Consider the following 23,418-nt stretch of genomic DNA (forward strand, 5'->3'; position numbering starts at 1 on the left):
AACTTAGTGCCATGGTACTACCTTAAAATACAGATCTCCTGCTACAGACTAATTATTTGAGTGATGGTCAGAATGGAGGGATGCTGCCTAATAATTATCCAATACAAACTGAAACAAAAATCCCTTGATAAACTTATTTTGAGGTCTGCTGATACTTATCAGCTACATTTCCTCCAGCTGAGATTTTAAGACATGAAACATGCAAGAATTTTATTTCACTTCTACTATGACTATTTTTACTTCTAAGAAAGAATAGTTGTTAATGTGCTAAAAATGCCAACTAATCTTTACAAAATCTCTGCTTGCCAGAGTCAGGGTTATTAGCATTTCCCTCTATCAGGTAGAAAAAGCTGAGGTACAGAAGGCAAAATGAACTACCAGCCCTGAATTAGTGCTGGAGCTCAGAATCAAAGCAAGCATCCTTGCCTCCTTGGACAGCTGTGCCTAATTTCAGCCAGGTGAGGCAATACAGCTCTAAAAGAAGCATTTAAACTCCTTGCTCCCTGTCCTTTCCACAGTGCTGTTACTGGAAATACACCTGCCCCTGAAGCAAAATGCAGATGATGTCCCCCAGTAGGCCTGTGCCATTGCATGGCTGGTATGCTCCCAATCCCATGTCTAGAGGGACTGAGGACCACTGGGGCAGAAGGGACTGAGGACATGGAAGGTTATGAACTGTTCTTACAAAATATGTCCATTCAGAGGCTGTAGAGTAATTCCTGTCACAGGCTTTGCTGCCTCTTTAGATATAAGGGGTCAATTTCAACCAACCATCACCTGCTCACAAGTAAAAGGCAAAGGCAATAAAAACTTTACAGAGGTGATAAATTTGCAGTGTTTAAGGTCCCCATTCAAAAGAAATCCTTATTCAGTGACTTATATGTTTAAATATTACAGAAGTTAATGTAGACTCTATGAAGTGATGCTGGTAATTTGTTTGGAAGGCAGAAGCAGAGATATACATTTAGCCTAATTTTCCTTAAAAAAAAAATCAACCTTTCAGCATTTTGGGCAATGTTGAATTCAACAAAAAACTGTGTTCAACTATTGTGCCTTCAGAAATTGCTCATGTGAGCAACAGCCTACAGAGCACCACAGAAGTGGAATTTCTCTCTGAAATCCTCTACCAAGCTCTGTAAATGCTAAAGCCTGTTCTCAGGGCACATCAAATTCCATGGCAACCGGCATGTATTTCCCCACACTGATGCAGAACCACAGCCTTTTGTTTGGAGGGCTAAATGCAAGTATTTTGAGATGTCCTTCAGAGGGTTCCTCAGCAGCTGACCCAGTAATTTGTACACATTTCTTGTACTTGGTGCTTAAATTACAGAATGTTTTTATGTTAGAGTTTTCAACGCGGATTAATACCACAGGGTGGTGAGAAAACACGGCCAGCGTTAGAGACATAGCCTGGCTCACAACCATTGCAGCAGATACACGCTAGAGAATAGGCTCACAAATCTACAGCATGTGGAGAACCTCCTATGAGAGTTCACACTTCTCAGCACTACAAGAGCTGAAACAAAACCAGATGATGAAGCAGAGCAAAACACTCGGTCTTCCATTTGTGGTGCATCTCCAGAGCTTAATTAGGTACGGTGTATTTTGTCTCTTCCCAGGCAGAAGAGCCCTGGTGGGCCCCTCCCTTAAAGGGTACTGGCTACATATAGCACAGCCCTGGACAAGCGGCGCGGTTCCACAAGAGCCCATCCTTCATCATTGCTTTGTGCTACAGGAGCATCCAAATACGCTCTCCACCCCCACTGCTTCCTACCTGGAAAGCTCATCCCAGCACTTCTGTTCCTCAAAGCTATGTCAACACGGATACCTACCCCTGGCTCCCAGCAGTGTTTTATCGCCTGCGGGGCCGCCCCTGAGCCCGGCCAGCCGCCCCGCCCGTCCCTCACGCCCCCGCAGCCCGAGCGCAGACCCCCGGCGGGCAGGCGTGGCCCCGCTGCCCCTCACGGCGACCCTTCAGCTGCCGCTTCACGGCCCCGCCCCAGCCCCCCGGGCCCGCTCCCGCCCGCCGGCCCGCCCCCTTATCGCCGGGCCGCAGCCGTCTCCCTTATCGCCCCTATCTGCCTTATCGCCCGAGGACAGCGACACCGCTGCTCGCCCGGCAGCGCCCCGCCAGCGGCAGCCCGGCTCCGCCACGGCGGTGGGCGCACGCTGAGACCCGGCCCAGGGCGGAGCAGGGCGGAGGGGAGCGGCGCCCGGCCCGGCACGGCCCCGCCCAGCCCCGCCCTGCGCGGGGCTTTGTTCCCCCGCATGCAGCCCCCGCTTGGGAGGTGGCTGTGCCCGCCCGCCCCGCGGAGCGCCCGGGAGGCGGCGCGGTGGGGTCGCCCCGGCGGCAGGCCCGCCCCGCGCGGTGCCCGCCGTCACTGCCGCGGGCGCTCGGGCCGCCGGCGCCTCCCCCGCCGCGGCGGCGGCCTGATGCGGCACCCGGCACCGCCCCGCCCGGCTTTTTCTCCCTTTCTCGCGGCGATCCCTGCGCTCTGATATCTCCGGGGGCGAGGCGGGGGCGGTGACGCCCCGTGCCCGGACCGCCGGCCATGCGGGGCGCGGCCCCCGGCGGCCCGGCGGCGGGCGGCAGGCGCTGAGTGCGGGCGCGGCGATGCCGATGCCGGGGGGCGACGGGGCCGCGGCGGCCAGGCAGCCCCCGTCCGGCGAGGCGGCGGCACCGCGGGACGAGGAGCAGCAGGAGGAGGAGGGCGAGGAGGATCTTCGCGACGGCGGCGTCCCCTTCTTCGTCAACCGCGGCGGGCTGCCCGTGGATGAGCCCACCTGGGAGCGGATGTGGCGGCATGTGGGCAGGATCCACCCCGAGGGGGACCGGGTGGCGCAGAGGATCCGGGGCGCCGCCGACCTGCCCAAGGTGAGACCCCCCCCCCACCCCACTCCGGAGCTGGTGCGGCGCGAGGTCCCAGAGGAAGCTCCCGGAGCGGACCGTCCCCCACAGGGCGGACGAAGGGAAGGGGGAAACGGCGGCGTCCCGCTGGGAGGAGGCGCCCGCCTGTCCCCTTAGGAGGCTGCTCTCCCCGGCTCGGGAGCGATCCCTGGGAAAAACGGGCCCCGGGACTGCTCTTGCTGGAAGGAAAGCCACACTTTAACTTGGAGTGCGAGAGGGTATCTGCGGGGCTCTGCCGTGCCTGGTGCGCCAGCAGCACCCTCTTCTTCTGCGGCCTTGCTGGAAAACGGACTTCAGGTAGCTAATGTGTGAGCAGCTTGGAGGGCGAAATTGGGAAAGGGCAGTGGCTAAAGAGAAAGACTGGATAAATGATGAAAAGATGAGGAGAGTTAAATTTAGAGGAGCCCAAATACTTGAGGTAGGGGATTGAGACAGACGGAGATGAGACTTTGCACCTGAAGAAATTTGATTTGGGTACAGTCTCCCACACCAAAAGGCTGAAACAGAACTGTCTGTCAGAAAAGACTTTTGATGCCAAATGTTTTAAGAGGAGTTAGCAAACGCTTGCAGAGCTTGTTGCTGGTAGAGGGTCAGGTGAGATTTCTAAGCACATTCCTGACCTTGCTGCAGAGAACTCTACGGAAAGAGGAACCACTGACCATTTCACTGAGCCTTGTACCATACTGAAACATTTCAGTGTGAACTCTTGTGATTGTTGCTATCTGTATTGCATCTCAGCTGGAGAAAAATCTCTCCCTTTTATTGGCATACTGTGAACAAAGGACACTGCAAACATTTGGTGTGTCACTCCACTGGCAGGTTGTAAGAGTATTCCCATCACTCTAATAGTGGAAATTCAGATACAAAAAGATGATGCTTTTTCATCTCGGGCTTTTTTAGCAAGGACTTACCTCCTTGGGAAGGTAATTTGAAGTATGGAAGAACATGCTGTTATATACTACACATAATCCATACTGCTTTTCATGAGGAATTCTGGAGAAGTATGTGATACAACATCCTTTGTGCAGCAGAGTCAGAGGCATCAGTGGCAGCAGCTAGAACAAATCCTGAGTCCTGATTACAGTCCCTATTCTAACTCCATTAGACTTTTCCTTCCTTTTCAGATTTCCTTCCTTTCCTGTGACTTTGTCCTGAGCCTAGGTGAAGGCTGAAAACATGTTTCAGATCAGTCAGAACACACACTACCTAATTTCCTAACCATAAGGATTGATTTGGTCAAAAAAGGTGAGGGAAATGGAAGAAAAAAGCTGACAAACAAGACTCCAGTGAATGATGGGTGGGGAGGTACAGTGTTCAGTCCCTTGTTTTGGTCTTAGGTGAAGAAGTTCCACTGTTCTCACTTTAGAGTCTTCATCCAATACAGTTACAATTAGGGGACACCAGTGGTCTGAGGTCTTGTGGTAAGAGGCAAAATTGGGCTGTTTTGTTTTGAGGGTTGTTGGGTTTTGGGTTGTTGAGGGTTTTTTTGCATCTTTTAGCAACCCTGGGAAATAGATCTGTAAGCTGTATTCAGCACTCTGCCATCTGAGATGCCATTCCCAAGCTCACTCACCATATATCTGTGAGGATACTGGAGTTCAGGAAACCACAAGGATGGATGACCTCTGTTTCCTTAGCTCCTTCTCCCCTGTAGTGATGTTTTTTTTTTTCTTTAAGGGGTGCTTATCATTACTTGTCTCCGTGCCATCAAGTTTCTTTGAAAGGCTGGTGCAACAGATGAGAATCAGGGCAGTAAGTGTACTCTGCAAGGCTAGCTCCTTTTAAAAGCCAGGTTCTCTCCACGTGCTGGAGGGTGAAGAGTCCTTTTTAGGTGTTAGGAATGGGACAGTGACTTACCTACTCCAAAATTTTGGCCATGGTTCATAGCCAGCATTGGGTGTTGGGGGAAATAGCTCTCAAAAAAGCTTTCAATAAACTAAAATACTATAAAATGATGGCTGGAGGAGGCTGTGATTAGACACATGTTTACAGATCAGCTTCAGGTGCTGTGTCTCTCACTGGAGTCTGAGAGCACAGAGAGCTCCTATAGTCTCTATTTCCTTCCAGTAGACTTGGGGTGAGTGCCACTCTTCTATAGGTTGTGTTTTTTCCAGCAACAGGGTGGAGTACTGCCTTGCTTCAAGCTGCTGGAACCATCAAATGGGTCCAAGCTGGAAATACAAAGTGATGTGTGCTTGGCTCATAAAGAAATAATGGTTTTTAAATGAGATGCTTATGAGGCCAACGACAGGAAGAGTTGCATCTAATGGATTCAGAACAAGAGACCAGAAAATATAATCTTTTTTTTTTTTTTCAGTCAGGCTCTCAATCAAGGCTGATACTGCTCCTGTGTTATTTGCAGGAGGAAGAGTAGAGGGAGGAGCTTGGATACACATAAGTACCATAAAAGAAACTGTTGCTAAACTAGGCTGGTCAGAAGAGCACCTCTGTGATACCGAAAAGGGTGGAGCTTTGCCTGTGCCTCGCTCCCGTCTGCCTTTCCTCACATACAGCATGGCCCACTTGTATATGAAAATCTTGATTGTTCTTAGGATCCCCTTTCTAAAAGCAGAGTCCCAATTCCATGCATATAGACAGCCTGCCAGGGTGCATGAATCTAGGAGTGGAGTAATGCAGCTACTCCACATAAGTGATGAGGGATCAAGGGAGGGATGTGTTCATTTGGTCTGCTAAGCCTGGCAGAAGTTATATACTTTGGGAAATCTAGGCTCTCTTCAGCTTTCATAATAGCTAGAGGGAAGTCAAAATAGATCTGATTGCCTATCTTTTCTGTTATAAATAAATTCTTCTCTGCTTTCTGAAGGATTGTGAAAACTAACTAATATTTATAGCTCTTTGGAGATATGCCCTGGATGATGCTGGGGAAAAAAAAAAAAAGTATAAGGATCTCTTGTCCTGTCAGTGTGGAATTGAGGGATGGAGACCTTATTCCTCTACTTCTGCTTCTATTGTCCTATTAAAATGCTATAGACCTGATGCAAAAAGAAACTGTAGCCCAGTCTGGGCTGCAGGCCCAGATCTGAGAGAGAGCACAGTGTACTTTCATCAGTTTAATTACTTGAGGTGCAGGAGGCTCTTCCACATTAACTAGTCCCCTGCTGAACTGATTGCCATTATGCTGTCTCAGTGTTGCGCAGTCCTTTGAGGAAAAGGAGACTGGGGGTCTGTACTAGTAAAGGGAGGAGGAACTACCCAGAATCATTAGTCTCCGCTGTCAGCATGCACTTAATCTGTCTGTCTCTGAAAAGCATTAAAGTCTTCATGCTGAAGAAAAAAAACCAAAATTAAATAGTCAGCCTGCCCTGATTGTTACCTCTTTCGTTGTTTCTGCCTGGAAATTATTTCCTATGACTCAGTGTGTCAGCTCACAGCATCCAGACTGACTCAGCTCATGCACTACCAGAGATGGCTCCATTCCTGTGCCACTCTCTGGAGCCTTCCCTGCTCCTGCTGCAGCTGAACAAACCCAGTTTCACATCTGCTCCCACCATGCCTGTGCTGCCCCCTGCGAGTGAGGCAGCCGGTGCCTCTGTGCCATGCGAGAGGCAGCACCTCAAGGTTAAGTGGTCTCTGTACACGGCCCTTGTACCATGGGGGAGCCCAAGCAGAGTGCAGCCATGGGGCCAGCCAGGAAAGGGAACTAAACTGGCTGAAAACTACCCATGCTCGCTGGCTCAGCTTTCAGCTGGTCCAGGTGCCTGACCTGGTTCACCAGTCACTTGTACCAACACAGGAGAGAAGAAGGAAGTATATGGAAATGAGTGGCCACAGAAATACACGTGAAGGGTGCACTAAGCAGTACCACTGGCTATGAAACCATGTCCAGAAGAGGCAGGTGTGCACAGCAGAGTGGAAGGCTCAAAGGAAGAACTGGCTCTGACTCACTCTTTCATAGCTGTGGATAGGCCAGCTCTGGGGGAAGTCTGAGGAGGAACTGAAATGTTAAAAGCCAAACAGCTAAGAAAAGATGCAGTCTCATATTAGCAAGGCATGAGATATCTTTCAGGGAGAAAATATTGGGCTGTTTCTCCAAGCCTATCAGTCATCCCAAACTTGTGTCTTCTTTTTATTTGTCCTGTAGGCAGGTCCCTTCTTTTTCCCTGGACACATTTTCTCAGCTGCTGACAAGACTATGGTTATCCCCTGAAGAGCAAATGGTGAAAATGGTGAGGAAAATCTGACTGGACCCATAAGGCTGAGGCCTCAGAATGGGACAGCAGTCTGAAAGGTGAACATCCAGAAGTCATTCTCTGACCATGTAATTTAAAACAGCAGACACTGCAGGGCAGGGAGTCATGCTGTCAAGCCTGTCTTCTAGTCAGTGCCAACTCATCTGAAATGCCAGGAAGCAGTGAAGGACCTTTCTACCTTTGCTTGCAGGACTGTTCCACCCTCTGGTGATATTGGAAAACTCATTGTCCATTTTTGCCTCTTTCTTTTATTTTTGTTTTGTGCCTTTCAGTTTCCATACTCAAATAAGGCCACGCTCCCTCTGATGATTGCTTTCCTGTCTTGTATCTTGCCTTGTCAGTTAATTCTATCTATTTTGTCCAATGTAACATTGCATAAATGCAGGACCTTTTCACATAGTTTCTCTTGCAGCTCTGTGGTGATGCCTCATTCTGAATCCCTTCCCAGTTTCCATTGTGGAAATAGAGGAATATTTCTGGTGTGGTCACTTAGGGCAGCAAAAAAGGTCTGGTTTCAGAGGAACATGCTCCCTATAGCTATGTGCCGCTGAGTTCAGCAAGAAGCTGGAGAGGTTTGGAAGAAGTGATTTATGTTCTGCTCCTCATTTCAGATTCCCATACCAAGTGTGCCTGTGTTCCAGCCGTCTACCCCCATCCCTGAGCGCCTGGAAGCTGTACAGCGCTACATCAGGGAGCTTCAGTATCCTTTGCTGTTACCTTACTCACCGGGGTGATAACCCGGGAAGAAAGAGCAAGAGGACTTTCTTTCCCTGTGACAAACAGAAAAGCTCCTCTAGTTGTGGCTGGAGGAGAAGTGAAACTTGTTCCCTGAAAACAGGAACCTGGACTTGGGATAATGTTTTGTTTTGCTGCTCCATTTCTTTTCTTTTTTTGCCCAAGTTGCCTTCTGGTTCTGTTCACTGCATGTAACAAATGAGCATGTTGTCAAAGGCCTTTCCCCACTACCCATTCTTCTAGGTCAGTGGCTTTACAGTGGTATTTCATTAAAAACACACATATCTGAGATCCTGACAGCCAAGTGTCAGATGTACTACAAACTGCATCACCTCATTGTTAAGGTGTGGGTGAGTTATGGTGATGGGCAAACCTCCTCAGGTCATCCTACTCAATCACTCCTCTCTGTCTAAACAACATTCAGCCACCCTGCTTTTGTGTATCTGTGGTGTGCTGCCCCTTTCTATGCAGAGCTGCCTGTGTGGCTGTGTTCTGAGAATGAGATTTCTCCATTCCTGTTGTGCTGGAGAGGAGGTATATGCCATGCAAACACAGTCTAATCTCACTGATGAGATACAGATCTATCTCTGGCTTCAGCCCTAATTCAAGGTAAGAAGGTTGACCTTTTGGCATCTTTCACCCATCCAGGGTGGTTGTGCTGTAGATTGGATCCCAGTCAATCTTAGAATAAGGTACCGTGAGTTGCTCCATGTATTATGTGCAGACTGGAGCAGGAAGAGATTTATCAAACTGTTCTGCCCTGGTAACTGGAAAGCTGAGCAGAGCATGTGTTGTCAGCATAAACCTTTGGGAATTGGAGTGGAAACCCTTGTGTGGGTATGAGGAAGAGAATAACTGACAAGGAAATACAGTGGAAATAAGGAGGATGTGTAAGTGGGATAAATGTAGGAAAGGGAGGTAGGGATTTTCTTTTGTTGCTGCTACATATGTGGAATCATGACTTTGCTGTGAGAATAGTAAATAACATGAACATCTTTCTGACAAGTTTTCTTCAAGCTCTACTTTCCAAGCTGCCAAGCCCTTAACTTCTTGCTTCCAGGTACAATCACACTGGGACACAATTCTTTGAGATTAAGAAGAGCAGACCTCTGACTGGGTAAGTACTGGCAGCCTCTACAGCATTTAATCCTTTCTTTGTTGTTGGAGCCCTGCTATACACACTGCGTTTTCTCCATCCCCTGCCCAAGGTCTAGTGGCACTTGGGGCTTTCATTACTGCAGCTGCATCCTGCTTAGGGTAACTTTTGCCTGGGGCATAGCTGTGTGTGGTCTTTCTCAAGAAAGAGAGTAAGGATTTTTTGTCATGAATCAGTAAATCCAGTAGACCAAAGATAATGTATTGCAAAAATGTGCGTTTCTAATTGGAATATGAACTTCTGAGGGATTCTGAAATTAGGTCCTACCCTACAGAAGCTTTGTTAAAGCGAAATATCTTTACAGGTCTGATTTCATAGCGCCTGTGAGTGCTTTTGCAGAATCTAGGCTCACTAAGCTTTTGGTGACTCATACTTTGAACAAGAAATCCCCTTGTTGCAGATTTTGGGAACTGCTGTGGCCCAGAAGTTCCTGGCAATAAGCACCTGTGACTCTCTTGAAGAGCATATGGAGAATCTCCCAAGACTGACTTCTTACTCTTGGTCTAGTCCATAGATTTATGTGGGTCTAAATGCCTTGTTTTGTAATCAGTCCAATCTCTCCTCCATGGTACTCACTGAGTAGAGACTAGGGTTAATGCCAGAGAAGAAGGCCTTATTGTCCTTGAGCCTTGTGTGGCAAAGCTAGCTCTAGGTCCTTTGAGGGTTTACTTGTTGGCACAGTGGTGCTGTGGTCTCCCTGAGAATCCAGGTTGGCCAGTAAGCAGTTTTGCTGCAACTCACTGAAATGAATTCCTTGGAAGCAACAACAGCATGTAGCAGAGACCTGGCTTGGATTTAATATCTTCTTAAAGAAGATACTTTGTTCTGTTTCCTCTCCTCTGTGAGCCACCCTCTCTCCTGGAAACCTACCTTGCAAACCTACCTTGCAAACCTAGTACAAAAGGGCTGAACTGAACACAGTGCATAGCACAAGCCCTCTAATTGTCCTCATCTTTCCCTTGTCCCACTCTGCAGGCTGATGGACCTGGCCAAAGAAATGACCAAAGAGGCCCTGCCAATAAAATGCCTGGAAGCTGTGATCCTGGGAATGTATCCTTTCCTCTTGGAGTTGTGCATGTCTGCCCATCCTTGTGTTTTTGCCTCTGCTCTCTTGCTTGTGACACTTTGAGGGTGGTGATAATATTGTCACCAAGCCCCACATTCCTCTTTTTTTCCTCCCCAGTTCTCCCACAAAAGCCCACCAATGAAATCCAAATCCAAGCAATTCTCTAAAGTATCAGAACAACTTTGGAGTTGCTCCTCCACCAAGAAGGGTGGTGCTGCTCTGGTCAGCCATATAAGATTGTAAAAGACAAAAGAGCAGCTAAAGAGGAGCATAAACACTAGCTAGAGTTTGGTCAAGAAACCCTTTGTGGATAGCATTGTTCCCTTACTGCCTGTATGTGTTCTGCATTAAAATAACTTATGGATCCTCCCCAACTTCTAATTATGGTGTATGTCACTTACTAGCTTAGGCAATACCTTTATTAGTTCTAGATGTATGTTATCTTTTAAGTACACATCTTTCCTAGCCATCTTCCAGATTTAGTTTGTGGTACTTGGGCTGTAGGTTCTTCATGCACCTGGAGGGGCAGAGATGGTGAGTGAATGGTTCAAAAATTGAGGTTGGTGAGTTTTTATCCTGAAAGTGTATGAAACAGTAGCTAGTGAAACAGATTAAAACAAACCAAGGAATAATGCTGCAGTGTTAACAGTTTGGGGGCTATGGAATACAGTACACTTAAGGTGCTAGCATTGCAACTTCTGCATCACAGAACTGCATCAAAATTAACTTCTCTTTGTTTGCTGTCTCCTTAAAGAGGCCAAATCTGTTTTCCCCATAACCCAGATGAAAGTAGGGCAGCTTACAATGAGCTGGGCTCTTGACCTGGAGAACAAATCCTGTCTATGTGATGCCTGAATCAATGGGGAGTCTGTTAAGCAGGCTGGGAGGGTCTGGAGCAGGTAGGACATTCTTGTCAGGAAACTGTTACCACCAGTTATTTCCTGAATAATGGCTGCTGTCAGTTACCTCACCAACAACATGACCACACTGGACCGTTTCCCCATCAGCTTCAAAACCCACTTCTCAGGGAACTACTTCCGACACATCGTGCTGGGGGTGAACTTTGGCGGCCGCTATGGGGCACTGGGCATCAGCCGCCGTGAGGAACTGATGTACAAAGCACCTGTCTTCCGCACACTGAGCGAACTCATCTTTGACTTCGAGGAGGCGTATCGCCGCTGCTGGCACACTCTGAAAAAGGTGAAGCTGGGCCACTGCGTGTCCCATGACCCACACAGTGTGGAGCAGATTGAGTGGAAGCGCTCCATCCTGGATCTAGATAAGCTAACACGGGAAGACTTTCGCAAAGAGCTTGAGAGACATGCCCGTGATATGAGGCTGAAGGTAAGCAGCAAGGATGAAGTAGCTCACTGCTACGTCCTCTGCCCTGCCTGGGTGCTGATGTACTGGGAGAATGAAGTGACAGGAAACTTTTACTTCTAGATGTCTGGAGTGGAAAGTGAATTGGAGGCTGGGGCCTCTTTCTTACTGAATATCACCCACTTTATACAGGCTGGTCCCCTAATGGATGCTTGTGTGCAGTGCTGCAGCTGTGATTAGGCTGGACTGTATACAGTCCTTGGAGCCATAGCTGTCACTGTAACTTGTTTTTTCTGGCTTTTGCATTTTTGATGCACTTGCCTTGCCTTTTTGTCTTCTTTTTAATAATAAATCATTGTTAGTTTTTGTGGCTTTTGTTATTACTCACGTTGGCTTTCTGCTCATGCAGCTCTTAATTTTATTTTTCTGGCAGATTGGGAAAGGAACTGGACCACCATCTCCCACCAAGGACAGAAAGAAAGATGTCTCCTCCCCACAAAGAGGTCAGGCCAGCCCCCATCGGCGAAACAGCCGTGGGGACCGACGGTGAGTGGGACTGCTGGGCAGGAGATCTATCTAGAACATCTGTTTTACTCAGACTCCATGTTGCTGTTTGGTTTTGGATCATTTTGATGTCCTACTGTGTTTCTTTAGAACAGTGGATATTTCTCTGACCTGCAGTAGCATTCTTCCCTAGTCAGTACCATTGTGAATTTATCATTGCTTAGGGATTTGAGGGGACAGTTGGGGTTTTTTGCTTGCTTGTTTTGGCAGGGAGGAGGAGGCAGCTAAAAGAGACAGTGATGTTGGTAGCTGACTTTTAACCTTACACATGGGTCTGAGCTCTGGTGTCTCACAGACCTGTGCCTCAAAGAGATTCCAAAAATTATTCTGCTGTCAGCAAGATTGTTTTCCTGATAACCTGGGATTCCAGAATGGTCCTCCTACTTCCTAACCTGCATTCTGTTGAGATCATTGGGAGAATTACTGGAGGCTGCAGAATAGTTCTGTCCTCAGTAGTGCAGGACTAAGGCTAAAGCTCTGTGTACCTTTTCCTGTGCTGCTATCTCTATGTGCAGCATCACCTGACTGAAAACAGTTTCTGAAGAGCTGTTACCTTCTTTGCTCACAGGCCATCTGGTGAGAAGAAGCCTGCCGATTCCAAAGCCATGCCAGACCTCAATGGGTACCAGATCCGGGTATGAAGAGAGCTGTGCCTTGTGTGCCTGGCTCTATGGACTTCTTGCTGGCCACAGTTAGGACCTGGATCCACCTACTGTGATTCTGACAAATGGGACAGGGGAGTGGGAGCAAAAGAGAGTGCTGATTTTCCCAGGTGCTTACTAGTGGGCCAGTCCCAGAGCTGGATCCCATGGGTCCCAGAGGATTCGCCTGCCTGTTTCTGGGAGAGGTGATCATCTTAATTCATTTAAATATTTTTTAAAAAAAAGAAAAAAAAGAAAAAATATGTACATTAGTGGGAGTTTGCTTCAGGAAGAATATTAAGTGAGTGGGGTCAGTGGACTTACTATCTTTGCCTTGACAGCAAGCAGATGGAGCATCTTGTCAACAGTACTTCTTCCCTGTGTGCACAGTTTTCAACCCCTGCAAGTCCTGCAGGGCTGAAGGAGAAGTGATGCTGGAATGGGATGGCCCCTGAATCTTGTACAAAAACTCCTGGTTTTGTCATTATGAACACTTTGTTTATCATTGCTCTTGTGAGAGTAGGTCTGAATTTCCTCAGCCTGATTTATTGACCATACAAAGTCTTCTCATCCAGAAAAAACACATTTTGTATGCTTAGTCCTGCCTATTTCAAAGTATTTCATTGTCTCTGAGGGGGTAGACAGTGGAATGCTGGTGAATTGTTGCTGTAGGTCCTTTGGTGGTTGAGTGGATCAGGATATGCCTATACCACAGCTACATGAAAGCAGGCATAGAGAGCTCAATTGTTCCAGCAATGGGGGAGATGGGGCAGGTGGGGGCTGGTGGAAAACCTGAACTTCACACCATCTGTTCATCAGCCTTCTCTCTATTAACTTCTAGTGGCTGCTACTCAGAAAGCTTATGGCAGGCACTTCAGTCACTGAGGTACGAGTTTTAAGAGTAAAAAGTTAAAGAAGGATGTAATAATGTGAACAGGTTTTACAAGCATTTTTTCCTTTCCACAAGGCTCTTGCTCCTTCCTTTGGGTTGTGTTAGTGCCAGAGTTGCACACACCTGTTTGTGAGAAGCTCTGCTCAAGGAAATTGCAGCTGCCTTCCTGACAGCTCACCCTGGAGCCTCCTGAAAGCAGTTCCCCACCCCAGTGCCAGTGCTGTGCTTGTGTTCTGGCTCTTTGCACAGCTGCAGTATGTAACAGCACCACTTACACTAACCTTTCCCAAAGGGCTGGGCTGGGCCTTTCTGCCACTTGTGGCCTTTACTTCCTATGCTTCTTTTGGGGAATTGTTGTATTACTGATTCAGCAGTGTAATGCTTGTCAGAAATCTGGAGTATTGTCAGGATCTCTCTGTTTGACGCCTAGGCCATGGGAACAGTGGGATTTCCAGAAGCCAGAACAGCATGGTCTTAAAGTGATTTGGATGCATGAATCTGGGGGATGCATAAACTGATCTTGGGAGTGGGAGTATCCCGGAGAGAAACAGTCTTGTTTTATCACAGCACTGACAAGGAGGTACACTTTCTGAAATACCACATATTTAATTTTGTTAGAACTGAGCTAATTCTTTCCTTTCTTTCTTTGTTAGAAACATGATGGAACTTAGCTCTACTAGTTTTTTTGTTACGGTATTCCTGTGCCTCATCCTCATAATAAGTAGAGCTATTTTGGTGGCAGAGAATGGATTCTTAACCCCAAACAAATCAGCTCTTCTGCCTAGTTAAAGCAGTTAATCCTCGAAGCACCACCCACAAGCGATTTAACTCAGACCTTACAGGTTCCTAATTGCACGTCCTTAACTGTGATGTAACTTGCAAGGTGTATCCATACCACTGCAGTCAGTCCTTCCAATCTCCCTTTGTAGTCTGTACTTTTCTGCTGTGCTGTACAACCAGGAGAAAAATCTGTAAGAAGGTGGCAGAACTTGCTGCTGAGCCAAGAGAAAGTAATCCAGAAGAGGATGCCAGTTTCCACAGTACAGTGCAACACCTGTCCACTCCCTTATATTCCAGCTACATGCAACAACTGAAGTTAACAGCAGCAGTGAGCCAAGCACCCATTGAACATGTCCTCTGGTCATTTTTGTGTGGCTGTAAAGTAACATATTTAGTGTCTGGATGCTAACCATGATGTTAGCTGTAAAGGCACCACAGCTACCTGTAAATAATATGGGCCACTTGGAAGCCACAAACTGCCTTTGCATAATGTTTACTATGCAGCAGACTGAAAGTTCAGATGCCACTGTGAATCATATGATAAATACAAGCAGCAGTCAGCAAGGGAAACTGACTGTCAGGTTTTATTATAAAGTGGATGAAATCCAGAACTTAAAGAAAATTATAAAAGATGCCTAGAATGCATCTTCACTATGATTTTGTTTAGTCAATTGGTTAGTTAATTCAGAGTAACTGGAGAGCTCTTGAGAGTAATTAGTAGTTTAATACAGAGAACATTGAATAACTGGACAGACTTGAGCTTTGTTAGATGGAAAGGGGAAATGTGGGGGTGGGAGGAAGACTTTACAACAGATGAGACAAGTGAAGGGTCAGCTGCAATTTATTGATGCTTTCATGAGAGCAGGGCAACAGGGGTGTTCAGCAGTGTTAGATCACCAAGGCAGAATGGCTTAAAACAAAATGCTTTGTTTGACTTTGTAATTAAGAGCTTTCCTGCAGGATGTAACTGAGGCCAATAGCTTAGAAAAGCTATTTAGCTTAGAAAAAGCAAAGGAAATGGATGTTTAAGATATGAATGACAGGTAGAGTTCAAGGTCTCTTAATCCTCAGCTGCAGCTAGGCAAGAACATCCTCTTTCAAGATCTAGTTGCACAATTATATATGTTAGGAAGTATTTAATTCTTTGCTTGTATCTAATGTTGATTAACTTCTCAAGATGGACACAGGAGCAGACAGGTGTGCTCTGCTAGTGTTACCATTTCAAGCCTTCTACTGCATTTCTCCGTGTAGAATTCCTGCTCCTTACTGTTTCTGTGTCTCCAGTTCAGGAGATGGTACAAGAAACTGTAAAAGGACCATAGAGTTTTCCCCCTCTTGCTCCCCCCATCTTTGTAACAGGATGAATCACTTCAATACAAAGCTTAGTTTCCTTCCTAACAAAACCACATCCTTCCATGACAGAGAGGATTAATGCAATCTAGCTTTATGCTGTAAGAAAGCTGAGGGTACAGTGCAAGACAAAGTTTAGCACTTCGACTTCTTTCCTCCTCCACCTACTTGGTCTGGTTTCTGGTCTGTCTGGCTTTAACCATAAGGAAAAAAGGCTGGTGATGAGAGTCTTTTTCACTTCTGCAGGCTTTAGAGCTACACAGAAGGAATGATAATGTAAGTCATTCTCCTTTAGTGCCAGCAGAACAAGGACGATGGATCTCAAGGAGTCCTATTATTTTTTTAATATTAATAGGGTCACTCATGTAGCTCTGTGATGTAAATTTCACTGTTCAGTAGGTCTCACATGATGTCTGTTCTTGCAGTACAAGTCCTGTGAACTCTGTGGAAAGGAACTGTGTTTGTGCACTAGGAATGGATAGACACTGCCTGCATTTTATGTGAAACTGAGGTGCGCTTTGAAAGACTTCAACAAATGCTGACCTATTACTGGCAAAACTATTCTAAATGTAATGCAAACCTTGAAATAAGAGGCCCTCTTTATACTTTATGTAGACAAGTCCCTTGATACATGGCCAACTGCAATTTTTTTAATGGACAGATTTATTAGTGAGCAAAACTTTCAGCTACAGCATCACTCTAATACAAACTTTGTATATTAAAGAGCAGGTTTGGGTGTCCACCAGTCTGTGACACACTAACCTTTTTTTTTACTGGTAGAAGCTAAAGGAGTCTTTAGGAAATTGGTGTGTGTTAGCAAGTGTTTTAGGTGGGAGTGGAGTCTGTTCACATTGTAGCTTTATTGCTGTTTTCAAATCTGCTTAATAGGATGAATTTTCTTATAAGTATTTCAGGTGAAAGCCTTAATCAGGTGCCTGCCCCCTAAGGCAGAATCATGTGTGGTGTAGACTGGAACATGACTGTCCTTAAAATTTCAGAGTTTAAGAAACCATAAAGAACAGAAGAAAGGTCCTGTTAGCCAAAGGGCAAGAGTCTGGATTAGATTGGCTTGGCCTTGCTCCAGTGGCTCTGGCTAGTCACTTCAGGTGGTTGCTTTAGCTATCTGCTTCTTCTGAAGTATATCAAGTGGTCCTGATGATCAAACAGTAGGTATAGGCAGGGGGCGTCCCAGGTGCATTGTGTGTGAAGTCTAGCTGAAATAACACCACACATCCCAGTGGCCTTGCACTGTTGTCCTGACAACATTTAGACCTGCATTATGGATTTATAACTTTCCTTAAAAAAGCAAGTGCTATTCTGGCTTGATGTTTGCTCTCCCAGAGAATGGTGGAGATGGCCCCTCTACAGCCAAGCTGAACTCCTTAGAATTTAATATTTTTGTGTGTCTTCTGAGCAGGTGTTTACTTGTACCACAACCACTCTCCTTCAGTGGTGCCCTGGCCCTTTCTGCTCAAGAACAACTCAGTTTAGGCTCAGAAGGCTCCTGAATCCCCCACACTCTCTGCAGAGCAGAGTTTCCCTCCAGGTCAGGGTTGAGATGGTGCTAGTGGGACCAGAGCAGTCCCCTTCCATGCACACCAGTATTCTACTCTAGCACTGATAGGGTGCTCCAAAACCATTCACATCTTTATCACTGGTACAGCTCAGAACTAAGAAATTGAAAGTTTCTTTCTTTAAAAACAGTAATCATGTGTGTCTTTTTGTAATTAATCAGTGTGGTTCTGTGTTCTTACGTAGCCAACACAGAATTTTTATTTAGATTTAGGTTTTTACTGCACTTCCCATGGCCTTCATGTTGATACTTCTTCCAGCTTCCTTTGACACTTAGACAATAAAATTCCCTCTGTACTGCTCTCAGCTTGTGCAGAGAAAACAAGATGTCTGTACTGTCCTTCTTTTTGCTTTAAACCTTCCCATTACATGTCAGCAGAAAGTCAAAGGGACAGCCTTGAGTGATGGTATCAGGCAAATTATGTAAAGATGTCCTTTACTTGATACTCTAGTGGTCATGGAAGAACCCTTATCCTCCTTTAATCATCTGAATAGGTGAGTATGTCTGTGCACACAGAGGCAGTTGCCAAAGTACATATGTGGCTGTTTAGCAAAGGCCAGAATTAATGGTTTCCCTCTTGAATTGCCATCAGTCAGACTGGATGGGGGGGAAAAAAAATCGGTGCAGGTGGCATCAAAAATTTCACTCTTACAATACTGTACCAAACAATACTCTAAGGGTTAATACAAACTTCTTCTTGCACTGCTCAACTTTTCAATGTACAATTCAGTCTCCCTTCCTGGCCTGAAAAGCAATTCTCCTCAAAGTCTGTTTAGTGACCTTCCAGACTAATGACCTCACCAGGACTTCTCAAGACAAATGCTGGGTTAATAAAGGACAGTCAGCTGCGAGATTCAGTGCAAGGATCCCCAGCAAGGGGATCCAACTTTATTCAGGCTATCATCTTTCAGGCATAACATACCCCTTCTCTCTAAGGAAATGAGTAATAGCTGGGACCAGGGCCAGGATGTAGGCAAGCCTACAGTGTGTATAGGAAAGGAATAAACATTCTCTGACCTGTTACTCCAAAGAGAAAGGCACATGCAATAGTCCATCTTAGCCAAGTTAATTATATGAACTGCTTCTGCCCTGAGGGAAAGCAATTGCACAGTTTTAAACATTTATTTCAGATGCTTGCTTGAAAACACCCTCTACTCCATGCCTTATAGATTTTGCTATATCCCCCTATGGATGTATAGCTCAGGGAGGAGTGAGAACAGCACAGCAGTGATGCAGCCACAGACTTTCTGCTCCCTCTTACATCAGGCTTTTCCCCTGCTACTGGTTGTTCCTGCAATTTTGGTTTTCAAGTCAGTTAGAGATTATGCTGCTTGCACCTTAAGCAGAAAATCTTTACTGTGGGAAGGATAAACAACATGCTGAAGCAGAAAATAAAAAACAAACCAAGAAACAAAAAAACCACACCTTGTCAGTTTTTACACGGAGAGGCCCAAGACTTAAGGCTCTCACATGTCTAAAAGCACACAGAAATTCATTCATGAGAGAGAGAGACTGAGCCTTAAGAGCACCATTCATGCAGTGACTGCAGGATTATGGCAGGCAAAGACATATGCTGTGGATAGCAGGCAATTACAGAATTAAGTTAACTCAACCAGCTTTGTTTCCCTAGATTATATTTTTATTTTGGCAGAGTGAGTGCTATCCTATCTCTAACCTCATTTTAAGAGAGGAAAGGAGGAGAGGAATAACTATAGAATAACTAATGCATTCATCTACTCCCAGGTCAAGAGCAGCTCCAGGCACTGGCCAATAACTGAATATATAGAATGAATATAAGTAGAAGGCTTTGCATCCAGAAAGAAAAAAACAAAAAACTGAATAAAATTCCTAGGTCTTGAAGCCAAGGGCTTTTTTGGGTTTTGTTTTGTTGGGATTTGTTTTTTGTTGTTCTGGCGGTCTTTTGGTTTTTGGGTTTTTTGTTGGGTTTTTTGCGTTTTTTTCTGGTGTGTAGAAATTAAAGACTGAATGGAACAAATACATCTTTTGTTGTAGCACAAGCCAGTGTCTAGCTTAGTCCTCCCAGTTGCCAGGCTTGGACCTTGAAAGTTGCTGTGTTTGTCTTATCAAAGTTACCAAAAATTTTCCAGCTATTATACAAGAGCACAAGAAGGTAGAGTCTAAGTCTGAAAGTAAATAAATAAAAGTTTAAATAAATAAAAATAAAAAATAACTTCAAGACTACAATGACGTTTTCAGTTGAAGGAGGAGGACAACTTGCCTTGACAGGAGATGCCAAACATTTACAGCTGACCAAAGGAGTTAGAGGGATGCCAGCTGTTTAATCTGTCATCCTGGTTATCATTGTAACAGGTGAGTTCCCTTCAGAAACTCAGTATCATAGTTAGAAACACAATGCAGTATATTCAATTCAGCTTGTGCATTTCAAAATGACGGTGCTATGGGAAGCACTACAGGCCAAGCAGCTGCAGTCTGGCAAGAAGCAGGTCACAGCCAGCAATTCAATTAGTCTGCACAACAGGAAGCCTGAAAGGAGATGGTATCCCACTAAGGCTTCTGGGCTTCCCCTTTAGGTAAGCAACAAAAGGGTTCATCTGCATTTGGATGACCCATTGATATGTCTGTAAATATCTAAACAGTACATCCAATAAATGTTCAATACTGAGGTGGTGGCAATGGGAGTAGTTATTGGACTGCAGCAACATCCTGCTTTGCAGACTGTTTGCCAACACCATCATCAAGACCTTGATCTGCTGAGATGCTGAACTTCTTACAACCTCTTGGAGACTCCGTGGAGAAGACAAACTAAGGTCAAGTATATTTCAGAATTCTGCCTTCACCAAGCAGGTGGCGTACAGAGCACTAACAATAAATCTGAAATCTGTTTTTTTTTGTTTTATATAACAAGAGTTACTCCCATCTAAGTGTTTGTTCCAGAGCCCCCACTCCTCCCACTTAATTCTTCAGGAGTGAGGAAACCCACTATCTTACATCTTGACATCATTTATACATTGCATTTATAAAACCACTCAGCCCTAGAGAATTGCACCCATAACTTTTAACTGAAGAAATACAGCTGCAGAGAAAATAAACATCAGTAACTCAGAAAGATAACTGGATAGAGTAGTCATGGGAAAACAGCTGCTGGAGAGATAGCTCATAAGAAAAAGGCATGGAGAAAGAAGACCTCAACCAGCAGCCAAGTTTCATTTATTACAAACAGGAAAGAAGCTAGAGCAATTATATTGTTTACCACTCCTCCTATCCCATGTAACTGGGAAAAGTGATTATAAAGGGCTACCTGCTGAAGCAATGAACTTAAACCTGAGAAAATATAGGAAGTCCAACTTCTATCTAAATAGAATAACTAAATACAGCCTAGCAGCTGTGGTGCAAATTAAACTCTTTTTTAGCAAAGATACTTAGTCAAATACTTGATTGCCTCAACAGCTGCATGCTCCAGCAGCTTAGGAGGCTGCTAACAGGGAACGTACACACACTGCCAGCAGCCTCTGGCATCACTTCCCCTAAGCATCAGTCTCCCTGAACTCTACATCACTACTAAGGTCATGTAGCTGGTAATTAATTACCTCTGTGACACCTTCCCTTTCTGAGCATTGCAGATACTGCTGTTCTGCTTTCATAACCATTTACAGATCCCTCTGTAATTCATCAGTAAGTTGTGTTAATGAAAACTCATCATGCATTTAGAAATGAAACAGTTTTAAAAGCTACATCTGGAATCTCAGTTCTGCACCCCATCACAATGCTCATTACCAGAGACTCTGATTGCATGTGTGGATGCTATTCTTAAAGCATGACTAAACACATTATTTTTCTCCCAACAACTATATGCTAGTCGCTATTTTACAGTTAGGAACTTTCTACCAACCCCACCTCCAAACCTCTCCTATAATCCCACACGGTCAAGAGGCATTCATAGGTCTCCAGATCCAGTTGATATTAACTCCAAATTGCTCTAGAACACAGGGGTTTTTATTTTCCTGAAACAGACCACCTCCATAAAGGTCCATACAGAGCTCCTGTGACATCGGCCAAAATAAACACAGGAATCAAGTTTTCAACTCTGCCTTTGTGTCTGTATACAGCCACTAGCCATGGTCCTGCATTTTTGCCATAGTTTCACCTATGAGTGCCCAACAAAGCATGAGTAGGCCAGGGCTTTGAGAGCTGAAAGTCATCCTGGGAACACTATAACCTCCAGAAAGAAGAATAAGAGGACTTGTAGGCATTGTCCTGAGGTTTCTCTGCACATGGCTCCATATCCAGTGTTCAAAAACTTAACAATTCCAAGTGCACACCACATTATTTCATGCATGGGAAGTATTAGTTTGACCTGTGCAACATTAGATTTTCCAGCAAAGTATAACTGGAACCTTAAAACCTCCCTGAGATGCTTCCACACAATTTGCCCACAAGTCAATGTTTTGATTTATATAAAATGGAAAAAGCATTTGTGATACTGGAACACAGGTCCTCCACCTGAGTTGTATCACAGGACTGGCAGGGTGCTTCAGGCAGTGCAGGGGCAACCAGTTTATCTGCTGATGTATGGTGCACACCTTGTGGGTCTCAAGATATTATGAGTAAAAAAAGGGTTACCCATTTTTTTAAAGGTTGCAGAATTGCAAGTTGAGCCAGTTCTGGCAGAGGAGAGTTCTTTGTTAGCTTCATGTTGTAATCACCTGTTAAGAGTCGGTTGTTAACTCCCTATTGTTGAGAATTCCCCTTTTTGTCAGTACCACCATGCCTGCTGCCAGGAGGATGGCATCCCCCCAGATGGTGAAAGGAGAGGACATTGGAGTTGACATGCAAATAACCTCAGACCCAGAATGCCACGAGAGAGCTCCTCCCAACCCCCCCCTACCAAACCCAGGAAAAAGACCTCTAAAACAACGAGCCAAAACAAAATTAAGAAATCAAAGTGATGTCTGGACGTAAGGAACAAAGTCCAGAGCCTGAAGAGACGCTGAGACCTTTTTCTGCCCCTCGCCCTAGCCAGGAGGACATCAGCTGGAGCCAGGACCCTGGATGTCGAACTGGAAGAATGAGCAAGGATAATTTGGAAGGTTATTCCGAGAGTTCTCATGAGGATGGAAACCCAGCTCTGCCTAATAGTGGACAAAGCTACACTTTCCTCTTTCTCTGAGCCACTCCTGGGATCAGTGGCAGTGCGTGGACCTGTTGGGCCTTCCCACATGAGCTGATCACTTTTAATAAAGGCATTCAAAAGGAAATAGATCTCCTGCCCTATTTATTTCAAAGAGTGCTCAGTCTGGCCCTCTCATGGGCAGCTTTCATACACACACACATTCACACACCTTCAACTGACCTCAGACTCAGCCAGCAATTACAATAGCAGCAGATAGCTAAAGTTCTAAGTGCCAACACTATGTGTCACAGAATTTTTTATAGTGTTTTGGTTGGTCGTTGTTAAACTTTTAGTGTCTTCTAAGGTTCCTATTACAATGTTAACAGCAGGAGGGAGTCATCTGCAACCAGGCTGCCTTCTGGCAACCTTTTAGAGCCAAACAGAAAGCAAAGCTCTCAGTTCACTCTTTCCCTCCCTTTATAAATACAACTGCTTACAAAATCAGAGTAAGAGTACTTGCAGAGATCAGTCAAACTGTGAGATAAACACAGTCATACAAATGCACACCTCTGCATCCATCCCTCCCCATGTACCAGTGCCATGCCAGATCTATTACCTAAGGGCAAAATTATTCATAACCCCTCCCTCCCTCCCCGCCCCAGACTGCTGTTCACTTACAGAAACTCACAAATGGTAGCAAAAGCCAGACACATCACCAGACAAACACCATGTGGCAGGGCAAGAGGGGAATATGCAGTCCTTACAGGCTCACAGGGGCACAGAACACAACTCCCTCTCCCCCCCACCTTGTTTTTGTAGTTTACAGAAGTGAGCTGTAAAAGATCAGCAGTATTCCCTTCTTAGGGAGGAGGGCAAGGGTTCCTGCATGCAAATCTTTCGGGTGGGGAGGTGGGGGATGGAAGGGGCAAAACAAGCCCAATGCCAAAGAAGCCACCTCTGGGATTTAGGGATGTCTTGGGAGATTAAAGAAGGCTCATTTCTTTCCTCTCTTCAACCCTCATTACTTTCTTGTGTAGCCAATTTGCCCTGTTTCACCTTGAAGCCAGCAAAACCTTGTCAAGCAAGTCTTCAGAGGTTCAGCAGCCAGAAACACCAGGTGCCACAGTTAC

At 45.6% G+C, this 23,418-nt stretch overlaps 1 protein-coding gene and 1 long non-coding RNA gene across 4 annotated transcripts in view; one reads left to right on the plus strand and one right to left on the minus strand.

Moving 5' to 3' along the window:
• LOC127059692 (uncharacterized) overlaps window positions 1-1,961 on the minus strand; it is a 114,495-nt gene extending 112,534 nt beyond the window's left edge. For 2 of the 3 annotated variants that reach the window (XR_007777725.1, XR_007777723.1), the window contains exon 1: window positions 1,775-1,955. This is a non-coding gene — a long non-coding RNA (uncharacterized LOC127059692). Of the gene's footprint in view, window positions 1-1,774 lie in introns of all 3 variants that reach the window. The other variant, XR_007777724.1, reaches the window with a different exon arrangement.
• A 285-nt stretch (window positions 1,962-2,246) lies between these two features.
• Window positions 2,247-17,522, plus strand: VASH1 (vasohibin 1). Its single transcript, XM_050975836.1, has 7 exons — window positions 2,247-2,875; window positions 7,731-7,819; window positions 8,915-8,971; window positions 9,986-10,060; window positions 11,039-11,420; window positions 11,830-11,942; window positions 12,529-17,522. Exons 1-7 carry the CDS (start codon window positions 2,615-2,617, stop codon window positions 12,599-12,601), a joined length of 1,050 nt encoding a protein of 349 aa, XP_050831793.1. The 5' UTR covers window positions 2,247-2,614; the 3' UTR covers window positions 12,602-17,522.
• Window positions 17,523-23,418: the final 5,896 nt, after the last annotated feature.

The sequence above is a fragment of the Serinus canaria genome, chromosome 5, assembly GCF_022539315.1.
Source record: "Serinus canaria isolate serCan28SL12 chromosome 5, serCan2020, whole genome shotgun sequence".
Lineage (NCBI taxonomy): Eukaryota > Metazoa > Chordata > Aves > Passeriformes > Fringillidae > Serinus > Serinus canaria.